This window comes from Genypterus blacodes, unplaced genomic scaffold (genome assembly GCF_046128005.1).
Source record: "Genypterus blacodes isolate CSIRO-AG114 ecotype Tasmania unplaced genomic scaffold, CSIRO-AGI_Gbla_v1 ptg000039l_1, whole genome shotgun sequence".
NCBI lineage: Eukaryota > Metazoa > Chordata > Actinopteri > Ophidiiformes > Ophidiidae > Genypterus > Genypterus blacodes.
In genome coordinates, this window is record NW_027466852.1 from 916,485 (window position 1) to 937,425 (window position 20,941).

Genomic DNA, 20,941 nt, shown 5'->3' on the forward strand with positions numbered 1-20,941 from the left:
CAGTAGTGAAGTGTTGCTACATCTCCACTCTTATTGTATTAACCTCCATATGGATTCTTCCTGCTTAGGGCAGCTTTGAGCTTGGTTCGAAAAACAAATCGCACCCATAGAAAAGAACGACACTTTCAGTTCACCATCTAGATGAATTGTTATTAAGCAACCTTAGTGCACACATCACACCTTGTCTCAGTGTGAAGCAAAATCATTTTGGAGCTGAGTGATAATAATAGAGGGTTTATGTTTAGGAAAGCTGTGGGATAGTGTTTAGAATCAGTGCTTCAGATACTCGGATGATGCCTGGAGTGGAACCAAGAACTGTATCAGTCACACTAATAAATATTGTCACCTTTATTTAAAAAAAGGCATCATATTGGAACCTTTTAATATCCTTTCTGTTTGGTCTTTTTGTGTGTACATTATGATTGTGAAAAACCATTGGTATGTAATTTTCCGGCGTTCCTCAACAGTTTAACTGCATTTGCTTTGCAAGGGCAGGAATTGAATATTTACCCTCATGCAGCGCCATGCAGAATGTGGATTTTGATTTGCAATCCTTAGCCTCCCTAAAGCAGCATATCAAAGCAATCGATAAACTCTCCCCTGATGAGCATAAGGGGAGCACGTTGTCGAGATTAATTTACTAATACAAAATGTGAAATCAATGATTGGCTCCACACACACATTTGCGGGCACACAAAATGCTCACACACACAAAAGCGGACCAGATGGATCTTTCCAGCTTTGTTTTGTTTCATTCTCACAGCCACACGTAGCCTGGAGACAAGTAGCATTGCTCTTGATGTGAGGGTACACAGTGCACAATAGAGTCAGTAGCATGTTGTACTATTGTGATGGATGACGATGAGAGGGATTCCATGGAGACGTTCCATTTCCAGGCCTCGTCACAAAAACAGGCAACATCTGAAGCCTTTCCAGTCAAACAGGACTCTGATATAATTACCTAGGCCTCATTTCATCCCTTGTTACCCCTCCGCACAATCTTCAAATTTAGCTCGGGGTAATGTTAAACCTCTGTTGCATTGCAGAGTTTGGCTTTTGCACTTCAGGTGGTAATGTGTAAACATACGCAAGGCATATCATTACTGGGTTTTATTCTCAAATGTTGTTGGTGCTTTTGCTTGCTGTAACTCCTTCCTCTGTCATAGAATGTACTGACACGTAATGATTCACTGCATGCTTCCGGGACAGAAGCCCATTAAAGTTTTATACAGCTAGTAATATAGGAATATATTAATAGTTTGGAGTATCAAGTCAAGTCTCTTTTGCGTCAGCTTTCTGTATAAATGTTGAAATTGATGCACCATCTAAAAACTTCCTGGACTATGACTAGATAGCAGTTAATAGAAATGAATGACACCCCCTTTGGGGGGTTTCGCCAAATCTAATTTAGTCTCCTATCCTTAATTTTGCCCCTTGTTTATCCCAAGCAACACCGAAGAAGGGTGTAAACAGCAGCGAGAAGTGACAGCTCCACTACCTTAATTGAATTTATTACATTAATAACGTGTCTTGTGCCTAATATGGCTTTCCACATTTTACTGAAAGAAATTGTCCTGCATAGAGTAGAATTGCTCAAGGCTCACACTTCCCATATGTGCACTTCACGCTTCACCTCCCCTGATTTTCTGGACTTCTCCCTTACAACATCAGCATGCTACAGTGGATAAGAGAAAGTGCTGATTTAGTCTGACTAGCCTCTTTAATTTGTGATGAGCGTGGGAGAGTGGGACCCCAAGGGGGCCGGTAGAGCTTTGTGGCCAGGTTGTACTCCTGCTCCATCCCATAGCCAGCTGTAGATGCACCTGCCAAGTCTGCGTCTGCTACACAGTTCAATTTGCAACCTCAAACTGACCTCTTTTTTTTTCATCCCAGCAGAGGGACAAGGAGAAATCCTCACTTTTTCTTTGGCTAGTGTAGATGAAATCATTCTTTAATTTCAGCCTATTAATCATCACCTTTGTGGAGAGAATGTTGAGTCGTGGTATTTTCAACACTCGACATTCTAAATCTAACATTTGCATTTTTCTATTAGTCTTATTGTCTTATTGTTCAGTAAGACTACTTATTCTTGACCAACTCCTGTAGCCAGTACACAGTCCAGTCCCATGCTGTCCATTTCTTTTAACGTGAACATAGATCCCCGCCACCTTTATAGCATTTCAGATTACTTATACACCCATTATGTCCAAACCATTTACTGGAAAAAGCTGGAGCGGTGTTTTTATTTAGTTTTTATCTAAACATTAATTTGAAAAGGTAATGTTACTCACCTGGACATAATCACATACCATGTCATGTGTTACCCCTGTATAGTATTTTAGGATCCTGTTTGACAATGCTTACGTGGAGTGTATTTCCAACATATCCGTCAGAGAAGCCAGAGATGCTTAAGGTGAGGTGAGAATTGGTAACTTGTGAATGATTCATCTGTGACTAGCCACTGGCAGGCAGTGGCTCAGTGGTTAGAGCTTCCGCTTGGGAACCGGAGGGTTGCCGGTTCGAGCCCCTGCCGAGGCGCCCCTGAGCAAGGCACCGAACCCTCAATTGCTCCCCCCTCTGCGAAGGGTGGTAATGTAATGTAAGTCGCTTTGGATAAAAGCGTCTGCCAAATGATCGTAATTTAATGTAATGTAATGACCAGTGAAGGCAGATGTTGGATAATTTGGTTTATCCGGTGCCATGTATTGCATGTTGCTATGCTTTTTACTGGTTCATATGAAAGGAAGGTAGAATAACCCCTCTATCTATTTGTTAGGCCAGCATAGCGCCCCAGTTTATACTTACTGTCCATGCTGATGCACATCTTATACCCATGGACACAATACAGGGAAAACACAGTTGATGTGGCCATTTCAGAAACTGCTGAAAGCTTGGCAACAATCCATTTGTTGTAAGCATGTCTCTTATGCATGACAATTAAGCAACGTAGTCACTGGCTGAATCACAGACAGATGGTGTGGCCAGTACAGGAGGGAAAAAGAGAAACTCTGGAGGTTGGGCTGTTTCCTTTAAAGATGATTGTTTCCAGACTGTTGGGGCTGTGCCCTGATGTTCCTGACATTGTTAGCGGTGCCAGGTGAGTGACAAATTGTAATACGTGTGTAGCCCTCATTGAAATTACTTGTGGATAAACAGCCCTGCTTTTTGGTGGTACATTGAGATAACATTGGCCTTATGCTCCTGAAATGGATACCTTCATTAGCATCCTCTGCAGAATTCATTACAGAATGGCAAGCCCTGCAACCATTGCCAGAATTGGTTGAGTCTAATAGCAAACAAGAGCCTTATGCCTGGATGAGGCCATAGGCAGCTCACAGCAGCCTGGAGGCCAGTGAGAGCAATTCTTGTTGCTTGGCAACAGTTTGCAGATGGAGGAGGGGCCAGGAGCAGGGTCTTCCATTGCCACCCACGCCCTGCCTGTTCTTCGTCATCATCGCGTCAGGATTAGATCTGCAACCTGGCTGGCCTTGAATTGTTGATTTGATTTTGCCCAGGCATCATTAGTTATTTTACTGTGCATTGGTTCTGCCCAATTTGTCTGACATGCATCGATACTGACATCCATCCAGCCATTTCTTAGCAGGGACAAACAAAAATTTACAGTGGTATTTGAGTGAATGTGGTAATTTCTCCTCTCTTGTCTCATAGTGGATCAGATAACTGTGTGTCTTTGATGTTATATACTAAAATTCCAGAATATGTTTAGTTTTGGAAATGCACCACAATGTGACACACACTTTTTTAAGGGTAACCACACAAACTGTTTCAGAAAGACAATCGGTACTTTAAATGTTTCCACGATGTTGTCAGTCTTGTGCATTGGGTTGTTAATATTGATTGGGCGTGCTCATCTGTGATGGAGCCTTATTTGTTTCCTGAATGTCTAATCTGCCAAGTTCATGCCTTTGGGCAGCCACTGAAAAGGGGGTCGTTGTTCCGTAGCTGCCTAGCAATCCCTGTGACTGCTGCTGTCCCCGGCCTCTTGTGCACATTAACATACAGCTGTCCCAGAGGATGTAGTGAGATAGACGTCCACAAGCTTCAGCAGGAGGCTAGTACTCCCTCCTCTCCCAGAATCAACTGACAGGCAACAGCAACAGCAGATGGGCTGTGGAGATTAAACCACTAGGCACATGGCAGCCTTTGTGGGCTGCCTATTGTAATATTAAAAGGTCATCTGCAGGAGGTATAGGGTCATAGCTGAAGTTGGGAGGCTCGGTTCCATGCCTAAACGGAGCTTTTGCTGATGACAGCGTTTGGGCTCGGGAATATTGATCAATGGATAATCTAAGGGAACCAAGTTAAAACTGTTTTAATGGTGGTTACAGAATAACTCATCATCAGAACATCAACATGAGAGCGTGTTTGGTGGAAAATATGTTAGGCAATTTGGGAAATTTGTTTTCCATTAGCCCTATTACATATTTGATATCATAGCCACATTGGATTTGATAAGTTAAATAAGATTCATTGAACAATTACATTCCAAAGATAAAACTGCTGATTTATTTGTGAAATCACAATACATTAATTATACATTTTGAATGATTTTAGAAATACCACTGCTGGGATTATGATGGATGCATTTGGCACAGTGTGCTAGAATCTCTGAATACATATGGGTATTGCTATATTTTAATGTCAGAATTTTAAACTTTAAAACTTTAAGAGGTCATGCATCTTGTGTCTGACAGGCCCCAGGAGTGCTTGTACCATTCAAAGAGTGAGGAGCGTTCCAATGCCTCGGGTGTGTTTACAGAAGCCGGTTAGCTGAACCTCGGGCTAGATGTCATTTCAAAAAGCTCATCAAAATGAATGACAATTTTTGGAGAATAAATCTGGACAACTGAGGGCTACAACTGACTCTACACCTCCTGCAACAAATTGTATTACAATTGAGCTATATCATATTCACAGTTGCATTCTAGTAAAATCATACCTTCCTAGTCATTTCATTCTAAGTAAATTCCGAATCATATAACTGTAGAAGTCTACGCTCTTCTTTCAGTTGAGAGTCAATATAGCCACTAAATCAATGGAAGAGGAAGAAGCTCATTCCTTATTTAATATGCATTTTGTTTATGTGAAGAAGACTTTGGCCATGGCTCAAAACAAATGAGTCCATATATTTACCTCTGCCTGCACTCCAGATGCTGTGAAGGTAGGGTTGAAAAACTATAAATAAAAAAACTTATATTCTGTCAACTCTACTTATAAACACCTACACACTGATAGCATAGCATCTGTATAACTTAGTAAATCAAATACATTTTTTAGGAATTGTAGTGATTAAGTCACTGAGCCAGTTCAAGGTATGAATCAGGCTACATGTGACTTATATTGTACAAAGCACAAAACCCTAGACATGACCACACTCTACACGTGCACACAGCAGCCCCCGGCTCCTTTAGAGATACCTTCCCCAAAGAACCTTTTGTTATAATCTCCTGTCCCATCACTGTACAATAGAAAATAAGAGTGGTGTCACCTATATTGTTGTAGTGTGTAGGAGTGCTCTGAGCCCTTATACAAGCTGTACGAGTTGGAGGCAGCCAGCAGAAAACGGCAGCAGCTAAGCCTGAAACGAGCCGAACATTATAACAGTGATACATATCGTCTGCTCCCAACGGAGCCCCATTTAGATGGTTGACTCGCCCATGTGCTCTTTGACACATGCACACACTGAACTTGGCATATCTGCCACCCATCCCTTGTATTGGCAAAGAAAGGTTCTGAATAATGCAACAGGGTATTCCTATGAGGTACTTTGCTGCCGTCACTGATGTAACAAGGAGCTTCAAGGTCAAGCTGAGATAATGCTGTGCAACACCAACTTTGAAATGCTGACTAAGACCCTTACCACCATTGCCACATATTCATTTTCATAACAACATTTGCCCTTTTGTAATCTAATGGATGTGTGCAATCCCGATGAACTGTATTATAGTCCCTGTTTGCAATAACATGGGAGGTTCAAGTTTGATTGTGACCGACTTGGAAGGCGGTTTTGAGGATGAGCTGCACCTCTGGCCTCTAATATCGGCCATTTGGTATTTCTCTTTGGCAGCAGCGGAGTTCTTCCTGTGTCCTCACCTCGTGTTGCCCAGCATGGGATACAACTCATCAGAGACCCCATGCTGTCTCCCCCCTCAGACTGATTCCCATCTCAGGATACAGAGTAATGTTCAGAGCAGAGGCCCCCTCACCCCGCTCTCTGTTATGCAGCATAGGGAATAATCTGTTTTTGTCAGGCAATTTTTGCTGTAAATGAATCACTAATCAGATAAACCGCTCAGCCTTATAACTTCAAAACAGCAGCAAGACTACCAATTATGTAGCACAGGCTCAGGTCCATTTTTTTTTTGTCAAACTGAACAGTCAAACAACTGAAGGTTCAGAAATGTAGTGTGACATTTACTTTCATGTCAACGTCGACTGTTAATTATATCTCGGGGAAAATTCCTGTGTGCATATATCGACACACAATTGATTGATAACCCTACTCCATTGCTGTGTGTGTACTTGTGTGTGGCAGAAGGAAATTGAGACGCTTACAAACCTAGCAGGGTTCACTGCTTCTCTGCCCCTCCTGAAATGAAACATTTATGACCCTTGAGCCTTGTCATTACATCAGGAGAATGCACATCTCTCCCCAGCATCAGTCTCAACCAACTAACCCTAGTCTCACCCTATATACTTGTCTGCGTTTTCACTGTTATTTCTCTGCTATTTTCATATTGTATCATTGCATTCTTCAGAACAATGGGCTGTACTGTTTGCTCAATGTTTAACAATTCCAGCCAAGCTCCTTTTTTTCTCATTTACTCTTAAAGCTCCAGCCAAAACGGCAACTTGATCCGTACTTCACTTTCCTTTTGGAAGGTTAAACAGAATACTGCATACTTAATGAACCGAGTCTTAAGCATTGCATTGTGAACATATATTTGTGAATGCTTTCACTGCAGTATTACATTTCTTCATTAATGCTTGCAGTGAACACCTCTTGAACAAGAGTATTTGTAAAGATGATAGGATAAGGGATACAGATACCTGTAATTAACTGTCAACTCTAAATGTGTCAATGAGCTGAGTTTGGTTGTAAGTAGGTAAAGGACATTTAGATTTTACCTGATATTATCCCATTTAATTGTCTTCCTATTACTCGGTAACAATTTGTTTGTCACGGCTAATTTAGTCACTTTTGGTCTACACACTTTTGTTTAAAGACCTCTCTGCTTGTTTTAAAGATATCCTGATTTACTTAAAGCGAATGCAACATGCAACCAGTGTACCACACTAAAAGGTCACCAAGATCTAGCTGACAAGAAGTACCAGAAGCTAGAGAAGTAACGGATGATATCTTGTGTTCATTCGTTTGAGCTCGGGCAAGCGATTGCATAGCAGTGAAAAGTTGTGTACACTTGGCCACGTCTTGAATCTGTATTATTTGACAAGCGTGTAAGTCACACCAGATGTGCCAGTCACTTAACAGGTTGCTATTACCCACTGCTATTACCTGCTGGTGGTCCATCAGACATAGCAATAATCCCATGCAGACACTATAGACGAGAGGCCTGGCTTGGATCTAAACAAGATCAAACATATCCTTCACTTTCTGTTGGATTTTAAATGAAGACGGAAGTCACGTCTTTCAGTCGACTGGCCTTTTTGTGTGTTCGGAGCAGGAAAGGTTCAGGTGTGCCACATTTCAACCTGACTTGTATCATGAATAGGGAGAAAAATTAAGAGCTGGCGACTTTGAGCTGAACTGACGTGCAATAAGTTCCACCTGCATTCTTTCCACATTACCGCATCACGAGGCTCACCTTTCATTTTGATTCATCTCCACAAAAGAGGGATGAACACCCTTAAAAAAAAAAAAAAAAAAATGTTTCCCCAGTTTTTTGTTTTCCTCTCTCGCCTCAAAAGTTCATTGCATGTTAACTGTTCCATTTTCTTTTTACCAGTGAAGATGGTGCGATGCTGTGCCCTGCTCTGGTCCGACACCAGTGTTTTGAGAAATTATATTATTGAAATTACAACCATGTAGACAGACAACATGTAACTGTCAGTCTTCAACCTCTGCAGTTTTGCCTAATTTACCATTTGTATTCTCAGCAGTTTGCACGACATGTAACCTTTGAGTTATTTTGAAACACGATGTAGAAATGCTCTTCTCACAACTATATCTTAGATAAACATAATGCTCCTCGGTGATTCATACCAATTCTGAATGTATGCCGAGAGACCGATTTGACCAATGTGGCATTGCTTAACCAACACGGCATTCTTGATTATATGTGGTTATATGTATTATATGTATTTCAAGCACACATAATTATATAGTGTTTACATAGTTGAGACTAATAGTATAGATTAAGATAAGTTGCTGAACAGAGGGTGAATGACAAATAAAACGGCTCATCTCATTGCCAGCATTCCAGATTGAAGGTTAGCTTTTTCTTTCATCTTTCTGTACAGACTGCATAACATTTAGCAGTTGTCAAGGCAGAAAGAGTAGTAAGGGTACTTGATGTGGATGTTATCAACAGTGGTTTGATGTACAAATTTCTGTAATAGCTCAGGTCAAGGACTAAAATCTGACTCTCAGAATGTCCCCGTGCAATATCTCACGACTTCTGAAGCATATTGAAGCGTCTACAGATGACAGGCCAAACCCAGAAGGTACAATTTGGCTCGCTTTGCTTCATCTGGGATGTGGAGTGGTAATTCTGGATGATTAAAGAGGTTTATCCGCTTCTGTGTAAATGTTGATGTCGGCACAAGCCAACTTTCACCAGGCTCATTGCACACATTTCCCTAACCCTCTTTCATTTTGGAATGATATATGAGAGCTCAAGGTGCATCCAAATATAAAACCGGGTTTATCACAGGAAAGGCAGTGATTTCCACATGGGAGGTGCTGGGCACTGCCGCTTTTGTTGTCATTTCATTTCCGCTGTCTGCTATGTTCAGGTCTAATGGGCTTTGCACACTAAGTCCATCAGTTTGATGCGAAACAACCTCACATTTAGTCCGCTATCTTTACACCAACTCCAAACTAAACGTTGGCTGTTACTTAAATGTTCTCAGAACAGCCTCGATTAATGTTCATACATCCACTGTCCATATTCATGAATGAGGTACAAGCTGTTGAAAAGATAAGCAAGTGATGTGCACTTTAGTAGCGCGCACTTCAATGGTGGAGTGTCAGAGGGTGTGAAGGATACTGCTACATCAGCAGGTTTTGTACTAAAATACAGTAAAGTTAATGATGTCTAAATTATGGACTATAATTAAGATTAGCATTGGAGTCAGTGTGCCTCAACATGGATTAAAACATTGGACCCTAACCCCACCTCAATTTTATTCATCACTGATTTAACGCACAACCGAGTGAGTATCCTGAGTAATAAAAAATACTTAGTGAGAGCTTGGAGGCACCAACTCTTGACCAGGTGAACACACCTGATTTATCTTTGAGACAGTCGTGAATCAGGCTCCGACACGAAACGCAACTGTGTTCTCAAGTGTGAACTGGCTGTTGAGATATGAGGAAAGATGCAGTTCTGAGAATTCACTGAATCAGAGCTCTCTGAATGCCCGTCTCTGCCACTATACTGTAGGTCAGAGGAAATGAGGTGTGAAGGGCTGTGGATTGGAGAAACCCACAAATTTCTCCTTGTAGCTTCTTCTCGCAGCAGTTTCAACAAGATAGTCGATGGAGCTGTTATATATTTTGGATGCTTTGTTATTGTTTTTTGGGGGATTTGGTATTGGTGTTGAGTTTGTTACTGGATGATATCATCATTGCATCTGCGCAGCAACAGTCGCTCATTGATAACTCGGACTTAATTACATATGCTGCAACAAAATGCACCCCTTTGAGGAGAAACTGTTTAGGTTTGTGCATCTCTATATCCCTGGTATTTACATCTATTCCCACAATGTTTTGAGAGGCGGGACGCCACCAGAAAGTGTGTATTATTTTCTTCAAATGGCAGTGACCCTTCATAGTTGCTAGTAGCCATTCACCGTCTTTTTTAACTGCCGTCTTGTTTTAATTGAACACAAACAGGGAAAGGTTCTACTCTTTGTGACAGCAGTGTTATTTGGTGGCCCACTTCCAGAACTCCTTAAAAATCCTTCTAAGCCTACGTTTCTTTTAAAGAACAATGAAAGATCAGGCGTTTTAGAAGTTAGATCAGATGGCCCCCATGCACATAAGTGGATATAGGATGTATGATGGATGTATGAGATTGGTTTCAGATGTACTCCAGTGTAAATTTAGACATTGACACTTTTATTGCACAGCAGAAATGATATGCTCTCCCAGATGCTGCAGCTCTTTTCCAGGCTGTTGGTCCACTTTATTCATTGTCACTACTAAGGGTTGAAAGTGGAGCAAACATGTTGCTTTCTGTGTGAACATCGCTGCCTCGTTCCTCTGTTCAATGTACACACTGAGGCCAAAGTGTTAATATCATTTTCCCTAAGAAGTAACGCCAGGCTGAGTTATTCATTTGCCCCGGGGAAATCAACAGCTTCAGCCTCTTGGTCTTTTATCCTATTACTGAGGTTCTAAATCAGTGATCAATTTGAGCCGTTGACGCTGCTAAAGACAGGAGACAAGATGGGTGCTGTGTTCCCAGAGACCTGTGTCGCTGGGATGTCTCTGTTAGGTGACGATGGACCTAACACAGCATTATACTGTGTTGCTAGTTGTTGGTTCGTCCTCAGCTCGGCTTTAATGTGAGAGTGGAGCCTTATGGCAGAAGTGTTTTGATGGACATGTTTCTACTACAGAGTATTTTAACTCTGGTCCATTGAAAGTGTCCAGTTATTATTTGTTTAGTGCTTCTTTTGGACTACTCATATATTCTTAAATGTTTCCGCTTGACACGCAAATCTCAGAATGATTGCTAGTCAGTGTAAATAGCTTGCTGACCTCTGTTTTCCATGGATTCCATTAATGTCACATGGGAGATACCAATGCCTCTTCCTTTCATTTATTTTTTGCCCTGACCCCTTCAAGCTCAAGCGTTTTAGTCGCGTGGGTGGCTGTAGGATATGTTAATTCAACTCGATGCATCAACTTATGCTATTATTATGCTTTGCAGAATGCCATGATCCTTGATTTTCTTATTCATCAAACCTCCCCCCACGCGCATCGCATCTGCCCAGTCAGGAATGGGGCTCACACTTCACCATTTCTGCAATCTATTGAGAAGAGCCCCCCCCACCTGCCCCCCAGTCCTCATTTTGTCACAGAGAGGACAATCACACAATGGCATGACCCTGTTTAGTGATGCATCACTGCTCGAGAAGTATTTGCCTCCTTCAAGTTCAGCACCTCACATTAAATATTTGCTCGGGGATGCTCTAATCCTCTGTAGGGCTTTCCCCCAGCTGCAGCGGTTGATTTGGAATAGTAAGCCACAGTCGAACCATCCAATCTTACTGTACGGAGAAACCAATAGTGCACTTATTACTTCTTCTAGTGCTCGTTGATTGACAGAAACCTAATCAGGATTCATTTTCAAGAGATTGATCATTTAGGGGGTTAATCAAGGGGAAATGACCAGCGTCGTCTGGTTTACAGCTTCTCAGATGTTGACTTTGTGTTTTACTTTAACTGCCTTTTGGGTTTTTAAAGGTGTAATGAGCAATTTAAGGACATCACTCTGATAATTTAGAGACTTATTAGACTGGTTGCTGCTGCCTCAACTTCCTCGTCCATTCCTTAGCGGTGCCCTCTGATATCCTAGTACCTCAAAGGATTCCTAATGAAACTTCAAGCAGCATCTGAGTCAATATCTTGATGCCAAGACATTGACACGTTACCAGATATTTGTGCCAAGAGTCAAATGCAACAGCATTTGAATTTTCCACAAGCTATCTGGGGCACTGCAAAGTAGAGAATGTGTTTTTTATACTTTGTCTGCCATTGTATGTATTTCATTACAGAAACTGAGCCAAAATCTGCTGCTGCCCAATTTCTTGAAGAAGTTAACTTGTATTCTATCACAAAGACAAAACAGTCTAAATGAGTTTGTGCAGAACAAACCCTGTTTAGTTCAGCATTATATCTGCCCCTGAATATTTTTGTTTTGGTGAGCCATGGGTCAGTATCTGGCCAATTCTGTTAATGCTTAACCAAGTGGCAGAAGGGCAGCGACAAAGGAGACCACGTCCTATTCAAAGGCCACAGTGCAACTCCTCTGGCATACCAAGCATTCCAATGTGCTGTGTAAAGGTTGGGCCGGCAAAGAGTGACCAGAGGGGTTTTCTCACGAGGGCCACCTTAAACACACACAGACAAAGCCCACACCGTTCTGTATGGGGCACCCCAACCGCCTTTCTTTCTTTTGATGTCAATGCCTTTTGTGTCTGTTGGTGAAAGTGTGACTGAAATGCTTAGATTATGGAAGTCGCTCTACGCCAGTCGTGTCCCATCCAGCTAAAGTCTCATATGAAATGAAGGTTGACTATTATCATAAGTGCTCACCCCAACGCTAAATAACATCCAGTTGTTGTTGTTGTTGTTGTTGTTGTTGTTATAGCTCTTGCCAGCCTGATTCGGCTCAGTTCTGTAAACCCTAAAAATTCCTTGGCCACATTAGTAAGTAATTACAGGTAGGCTTGTAAGGATGACAAAAGGGCTGTGAGATCTCTTGGCTCCATCACTTGGGATTGGAGCGATTCTCAGTGGATTTTCTTTATGTCAGCTTTTTGTCTTAAATAACACTCATGTTCCTGTGATGTTGAGAACTTATTTCAACTAACGCCTAGGTCCAAATTGCTATGGTAACCCAAGCGTAATATTACTTTTTTTTTTGTTCAAAACAAATATTGCGGCTTGTGCGAAGCCAGTAAACTCAAGTTCAGAGTTTACCCCGATCCTAAAAACTGAAACTGCTTATAAATGACAACTGGTTAGTTTTATGGGGGAAATGTGTCTCTGCAGCACGGCAGCAGTTGCCAAAAACATTCTTATATTGTCTCTTCGCAACTCATCCAAATTAATTTCCTCGTGACAAATTATTAATGAAGCCGTTTAGCAATGCCCTTTACTGCAGTTTCCTTGCACCTGTACTTTTGTGGTGTATTTTTACCACCTGTGAAATAACAATTACTAAAGCAGTCAGATGTGCATTGTATCAATGGGGCTCATGTAATCACCCATTACCTGCCACATTGACATGCAAATGGTAGGCAATTTCGATCTGTGTGCAAATAAGCAGGTGCACCAGACATGGGTGGTTTGCTTTATGGCCAAGTAGTTCATGGTAGAATAACATTTGAAATGGCAGGGATGCTGTACAGTATGTTGAGTTTGTGTACACAGCATTTAGGTTATGGTTTGGATTACTTCAAGTGCCCATATGGTGACATAAACATAAACATAATCCCGATAAAATGTCAATATTGAGCAGTGATTCAAATTCTTTGTGATTTAAAAGAAGTCCAGACAGTTTATACGGAACACTGTAAATGAAATGGCAGTAAAGAGAAGTTATTTTAGTTGGTTCCACTACCGCATAAGAAGATGCGGTGCAGTCTTTGGGCGGGGTGCGCGAGGTGTTTTGTTCCGCAACAAGTGGGGGGTCCACTTCCTGTAAAAATAGAAGAAGAAGAAAGGATGCACACACCCCCAGCTGGCTCCCTGTGTGCCGCCTCGTCTGTTAAGCATATGTCCCTCGGTACCGGGCGGGAGACAACTAGCTGCTGCTGCACCGCGTTGGTGCCGGACTGCACCATTCCTCCCTCTCCACCGGGGAGGCTGTACTCCGATCCCGCTCGCAGAAGCCGTCGTGCAGCATCCAAAATAGGAAAAGGGGGCACGTCCCTGAGCTCTGACGCTACCCTCCCCTCCACTCCTCCCCTTTCCTGCCGACTGTCACTGCTCTCGCCCCCTCCTTTCTCCCTCATCTGTTCCTCCCTGCACGGTGAGGCTGCTGGGCGGCACACGAGCCACCGGGATCGTCGCATCGTATTGTTTCCTACCGAGCCCCCCGTTTTGAAGTCGGGAGTGACACCGCGGAGCTTTTTTCCCTCCTCCCTCCATGCCTTCGCCGGGGGGATCTACTGCGTGCACGCCAGTCCGGTGACGTGCCCGAGCATGTTCACATCAGAGCCCGTCGGATTTACCTGAGAGTCCGCTGCCCCTCACACTGTCACAGCGATCTTGCCTTCCACGCACAAGCGTTCGGACTTCACCGATTGTCACTGAGGAGGGAAAGGAAACCACCGGATTACAAGGATGGGGTTCTACGGCACTTTAAAGATGATTTTCTACAAAGTGAGTAGGATTTCGACGTTACGCTGCTTCTCTCGCCCTCGTTATTTTTTGATGCGCCTCTCACGGCAGATCGCACGGCCACTGCGGAGGATGAAGAGCGCTGTAGCAGACCCTCAGAGATGCGCTTTTAATTGCCTCGGCCTGCGTGTAAGGGCTGTCTTTAATGTGCGTATGTCACAGCGCGGTTTTGGCATCATTCCCCCCCACAGCAACTTTACCCGTGTAAATAAATGCCACCCCCGTGATTCACAGCTCATCGTTGGATTGGGATGTGCAAATGCGTTACGCTGCGTTACTATCGAATCTCTGCTATGGCAGTTCTGCTTGAAATCTGTCTGTTCTCACGTTTCACTACTGGATTCTCTGATTTTTGAATGGCGCAAGATCCCGTTTAAGCCTTTGGATGTGCTCTTTGCACCTGTGCAGCACTGACCAGTACCGTCCTCCCTTTGACATAACCTAATTGATGCTTTGGCTACATCACTATGAAAATTACAAATGCAGTGTACACGGCGGATTTCCCTCGAGTGATAATAGAATCTCTTAGAGGCAGACTTGGGTTGTCAAAAATAATTACAGGGACACAGAACAACATGTCCCTGCAATCGTACCTAGTTTGCAGAGCTATTATCCTTCTACATTATGCAGTGGGTATCTTGCACAGACCAAGTGAGGCAAAGATTGATGCGCGCAATCGCCTGTCAAAGTAGCCTCGTCCTGACATTGTGCTCTTGCCTCAGGCTCATGCCACACATAATGGGTCACTGTGTCAGACTGTGTGAGGTAGAACATCCTCAAGCATGTTGGGTGTGTGTCCTGCTGGATGGCAGCCACAAATTAATGTTCCTGTTGTTTGGAAATGCAAAATAGTACAAATAGAAATGTAAAAGGGAATCATTTGCATGGAGCGTGTAATGTAAACAAATTGGATCATGTCTGAGCCTATACAGGGAAGCATGGGTTAGGGGAAAACAATCCTCTTCCATGGGTGAATTTGTACGATTACAACAGCTGATGGTGATAAACCTTTGATTCTGTTAGTCATCAAATATGAAGTGAGAATGACATTATTAGTTCATGCAGAATACATGGAGTTGAATTGTTGCTCATTTGTATTCTACTTCCATTTTGTGAATGTTCCCATTCTGTCGCAGTATATTTTTGAAATAAGCTTCAGGAGCTTGTTTTCACTGGGTTTCGTTGTACTACTCTACGCTTTTCAGCAGCACATGAAATGCCCAGACAGATGTATTGCAATCCAATTTTCAGTTTTTCAAGTTTACATGCAGTGTATGCTTTCCATCAGACACACAACTTGATTGTCTTGTTACGCTTGTTCTCTGGAAAAGGATCATCCTAGAACGTAAAGGCTTATCCATTTGCAACCTTGCATGGAGATGCTGATTGATGTGTTGAAGATCATTTCATGGCTGCCTGACGCAGTATTTGAAACAATGACAAATGTTTTCCATATGACTGATGTTGCGGAATGTCATCTCCATTTCTATGAATGAACACATTACGAGAGAGTGATTGCAGTCTTTAAAATATCATTAACTCTCTGTATCCATCTGTCATGCTCTTGGCCAGATAGGGAAGCCACGGGACGAAGGACTGATTAGTAGTGATTTACAAACACTGCATTCTATTCTCGTCTCTGATTACCTTTTCCCGGGCTGAAACATAAGAGGTTGCTTACTCTGGTTTTTCACACCCACACTTAGTTTGAGGTTTCCTCTCTGCCTCTTACACATCCACACAGAGGTACACACATACACATACACACAGGGGCACACACTCAAAACCAGCACTCCCCTTTCTTTTTTTCTTTATAGTCTTGCACACACACACACACAGGCATTCACCAATCGCCTGTTGCGAACAAAAGTTGAGCACACACCCATGCATGCATACACACACCCAGGCTCTCCTTGGCTACTGAACGGCCACGGTAGTGAGATCACTGATTCGTGAACAAGGCGGTTGAGTGTGAGAGCAGCAAATAGGAGTATCCTATATATCCCAATTCATTCATTCTGTAGTCTTTCCTTGAATAGGGAATATCGAATGTAAATTGGGAAGATGGAACATGTGGCTTTTATCTGCCCAGCTCTAGATTGTTTTTGCCCATTCTCCACTCTTATACTGTCACCATGATTTACTCCCAGTTCACAGTGGCTCTGCTCATGGAACTCTGTGCTGGGGACATGAGTGCCAGCACCGTTTCCGACAGAATCAGACACGATTTCTTTATCCTCTGAAGAAAAGTTCACAAGTCATCTGTCACATCACCGTGTAGTGTATTTGTGATATACACACACTTCTGATGACTCTAGCTTTGGTAGTTATTTTTTCTGCATTGATTTTCTAGTCGGCATTCAATTTTTTTTTTTACACACTGTTTTTTCTTCCTGGTTCCTCATCAACTCTATGTCACAAGTTATTTTCAACACCCAGTGTGGCCACAAGGATAAAAATACTGGGAGGATGAATATACACAGGCACTAAATTATAGTGATAAACAAAAAACATATACTGTGAGGAGAGACCATGTCATCATGTCACAGCGGAGCCATACACTAACTGCAAAATAAAACCAAATCTTCAATTATCGTCCCTTGCATAACATACAGTTCTGCGAGAATACAAACGCATGAAAAGGGCATTGTTTGCCTCAAAGAAAAAAGTAGAATGTGGTTTTGGGCCCTTCCAAGAAGCCATTAACACTCCCTATAAGGGCAGGGCAGAAGGAAGTCGCACTAGACATTTTCCAGTGCAGGTTGTGTCTTGCAACACAACAAGCAGGAGCTAACGCATAGACAAAATGCAACTAAATGCTTTTTTACAAAGACCTTGAATGACAGCTGAAGCGGGGATCATACTGCAACAGAACCATGTGGAAAAAAGTTCAACTGTAGTAATAAATAATGTCCTGTTTTATTCATCAAAACAGAGTCCAGTGTGTAATGCTGTTGTGACCTCCTTTGAGCTTGATTTGAAACATATCTGCAAAACTACACTCAATTTGCAAACTGCACTCAAATTCTCTTTTACATATATTAATATATATTGTTCATGAAAAGGTTGCAGATAAAGTTACCACAGTCCTATCTCTTTTGTTAGGTAAGTGGCTTTACTTTTGGCAGAAACAAGCCTATAGGACAGTGATCAAAATCCAACTTAGCTTTCCCTTTATGGCTTGTTTTAGCCAGACACTACAAATCAATGTTTAGTTATCTTGTTTATCCACAAGTGAATGGTGGTGATGCGATGGTGGTTACTTCCGACTGTGGTGAGCACCCCGGTCAAGCCTGGGTATAAAGAAAATTGGTTTGCCCAGACCTTTATAAACACTCCTTTGTTTGCACAGTAGTGTAGGTGGTAACAGGGATTAGGTGGTGTGTGTGCACACCCAAGCAAGACAGAATAATGAAGAATAGCGTTGCTCTGTATTTCTTTGTGAAGCATCAATATAGATCAAGCAGTCATCAGTGCCAGAGAATACAACCTGTACCTTCCCTGATTCCCTGAAGAATAAGCCACTGTATATATAGTGATTGTTCACAAGTGTGTGGGTGTGGGTGTGGGTGTGTGTGTGTGCGCGCGCTAGAGGGCAAGGGGGGGGGGGGGCTTCTGGATATTATGGGGTGTCTGGTTGTTGACTGATGTCAGGCCTCACTTGTCATGTGCCTCCACCATGGAATGTAATAGAATAAAGCTCATCATTGTAAAACAAGCAACAACACCTCCTTTGTATCTATCTATCCTATTCATCTTATGCCACTCATCTGTCTTATTTTAGGTCGTACCTTTCAGCATCGTTGCGGAACATGTCAGATAACGATGTTTATGCTATTACATAACACATGTTAGTGCTGCTGTCCCTATCTACATTTTGCGTGGCACACTCCCCCAATTTCTACACTTTTCAAGGGGTTCGCAATGCAATGACTGGGCTTATGTTAATGGTTTAAATTCATTCAATGTCTATAATGTTTTTCTTTTCTCTTTTTGTCTCTGACAGATGAAGAGAAAGTTGGACCATGGCCCCGAGGTCCGACCTTTCCCTGCAGGAAAAAAGCCCTGCAAAGGTCGTGAATATCCAAGGTAAAGGAAAATACTCTCCACCTACTGTATAACGCATCCCATTAGCTCTACAGAAACGGACCTACTCCTCTTACTCCTCCTACTCTTCTACTGCATCCACGCTAACACGGAGACATTTGGAACCAATCCTTTTAGGCCTTCTGACATGGAAGCCAAAAGTTTTTGAATACGCTGATTCATGCCCTGGCTGTTACACAACAATATAGCAGATGTTGCTTTATGCTGTGGCCCATGTCACCTGTGCATGAGCAATATGGAAATGATGCACTTTCAGGGGCTGTCATGTAAAAGGAGCTTGTCTAGTACGGCGTGAAGGCACGAGTGTGGACAAAGATTGTTTTCACACCTAAACAGAGTTTTCAGAGGTCTGTGTACTCTTGTGGCTGTAGCATAAGTGCTTATTTTACTTGTCCTGTTTTGTTTCACCACTCAGGGCTCCAAGGAAAGAAGTGAAATCAAACTTAATCACCTGACCCCTCATCTTTTGCACACACACATATGATCCTTACATGAAATAATGACATTTTTGTTGTATGAATAATGATGCCACATATTTTCTCAGATACAGAATTGAATAGAAAATGATGAAGATAGATTCCTTATGAAATAGACCATTGCAGAATGAAATATTGGCTTTGCCCACTGGATGGTCTCCTTTGCTGTTGCTACATTGCAAGAGCACATTAGTGTCCTTTGAAGTCCTGCACTGCCCTTCAGATCCAGTTTCTCATGACAGCAGAGTCTGGAAGTGAGCAGGAATATGCGCAATTGCACACTTTGAAGCCTCTGACTCAAGAATCTATCTTGGGAGCATGGTCAAACACAGATCTACTGAGTTTTTCTGAGTGATCTCACTGTGTATTGAATATCTTTGATGTAGCTTATTCTAAATGGCCTTTTCCTTACTGTCCACAGATGAAACACAGATTGAAACTAGAAGATTTATTTAAAATACTCCTTGTCCTTGTCATCATATAGTGCCTATTGAACCTGGGGTAACTGTCTGAATTATGTTTAATTCGTACAAAATATCTAAATGAGATGACGCATCCAATAGACTAATCAACAACTCTGCACCAGAATAAAACAAAGCTTAGGCTAATTAAAGCCCATAAAGGATTTATTCTTAATTCATAGACTTATTTTATGTTAAGTTTGGGTAATATTGCCATATGATATCAGCAATGATTAAACATGAATGAGTGCAGCTTTAAATGCCTATTTATTGGTCCGCTGACTACTGGTTGATTTCTGTCTTGTCGATGATTTTTAAGGCCCTGGTCTTCTTTTCTGTATTGTAGCCCGACAGGACTTGTCCCTTGTCCTGCAACACCCACCACATTTGGTCATATCAGAGCCAATGGTCAGGGGCAACAGAGGCGGCGTATCACCTCAATTCAGCCACCCACGGGTCTCCAAGAATGGCTCCGAACATTTCAGGTGAGTCCCCCAAGGCACTGCACTGTTTTCTCCTGCTCCGTCTATTTCACCTCTCCCATGGGCCACTCTGAACCCTCGAGCAAACGCTCATCAAAAAGCAGATGTTGTGCCCAATCAATGCTCACTTAGTCTGGGAGGTAATTGCTGCCTTGTTGTTCGGGCCCCTACCACATTACCATAGGCACTGTTGCATGGAATTGGAATTAGCTCTACCTGTTCCAACTAAAACTCTGGTACTAGATGGCGTTTTCAGATGTAGATATATGGTCTGTATTAAGGTTGAAAGTCGAACAGATGTTGTCCTCTGTGATCCACTAATACCACCTTATTACAAAAAAATCTGGTGGCATAAAAATAGGTATTACGGTACGATTTAAGCTTATTGAGCACTTTAACATCGGTGGGTCTTCCTCTGCGTTATCTGTGGAGTTGACACAGAGGAACACGGTTCATATCTTAAACCTGCAATACTAAAGCTACATTCTGTACATTCCCCAGTCCCGTCCAAGCCTGTAGCTAGGAGCTCAAGGCTAATACAAAGCACCAAACAGGAAATAATGTTTTCCAGTTATATTTGATACTCCACAAGTGCACACAAACAAACAAGTGCACACACACAACAACAACAACATTTTTGATACTAACTAAACTTAAACATTAAATATTTGTTATGTTATTTGATAAGTTTTTCCATGTTAAATTCTGAATGTAACACAACAATCTGCTCATCTGTGGGTTGAGGCCAAACTACTTGTATAAACAAAGCTTCCATCCCTGCTTAGAAATTTTGACATTTTGCACATTTAGCACCAGTATAGCACCAATGTTACATGTTACTCATTATTAAAGTTCTTTGAACCCCCTAATTACCTCCAGATCCTGCACCTCCGGCAAAAGCTTTTAAGTGCCAAATTACAGGTGGCTTGCCTGCACCAAATTTTCCATCCAGCCTGATAGTCTGTAATCATTGTTGGATTTTAGTGCTTCTAGGTGGTAAACAAGTTCTGTCGGGTCTGACCCCACATGAATATTCAACCGGATATCATCACCCCCACAGACTTATAAGAGAGG

General features: G+C 42.3%; 1 protein-coding gene across 1 annotated transcript in view; it reads left to right on the top strand.

Annotated features, from left to right (window-relative positions):
* Positions 1–20,941, top strand: part of fbxw7 (F-box and WD repeat domain containing 7) — a 79,317-nt gene that overhangs the window by 43,419 nt on the left and 14,957 nt on the right. Inside the window, exons 5-6 of the mRNA XM_076147953.1 lie at positions 18,348–18,430; positions 19,732–19,870. Of these exons, the coding sequence (XP_076004068.1) occupies positions 18,348–18,430; positions 19,732–19,870 (222 nt within the window). The remainder of the gene's footprint in view (positions 1–18,347; positions 18,431–19,731; positions 19,871–20,941) is intronic.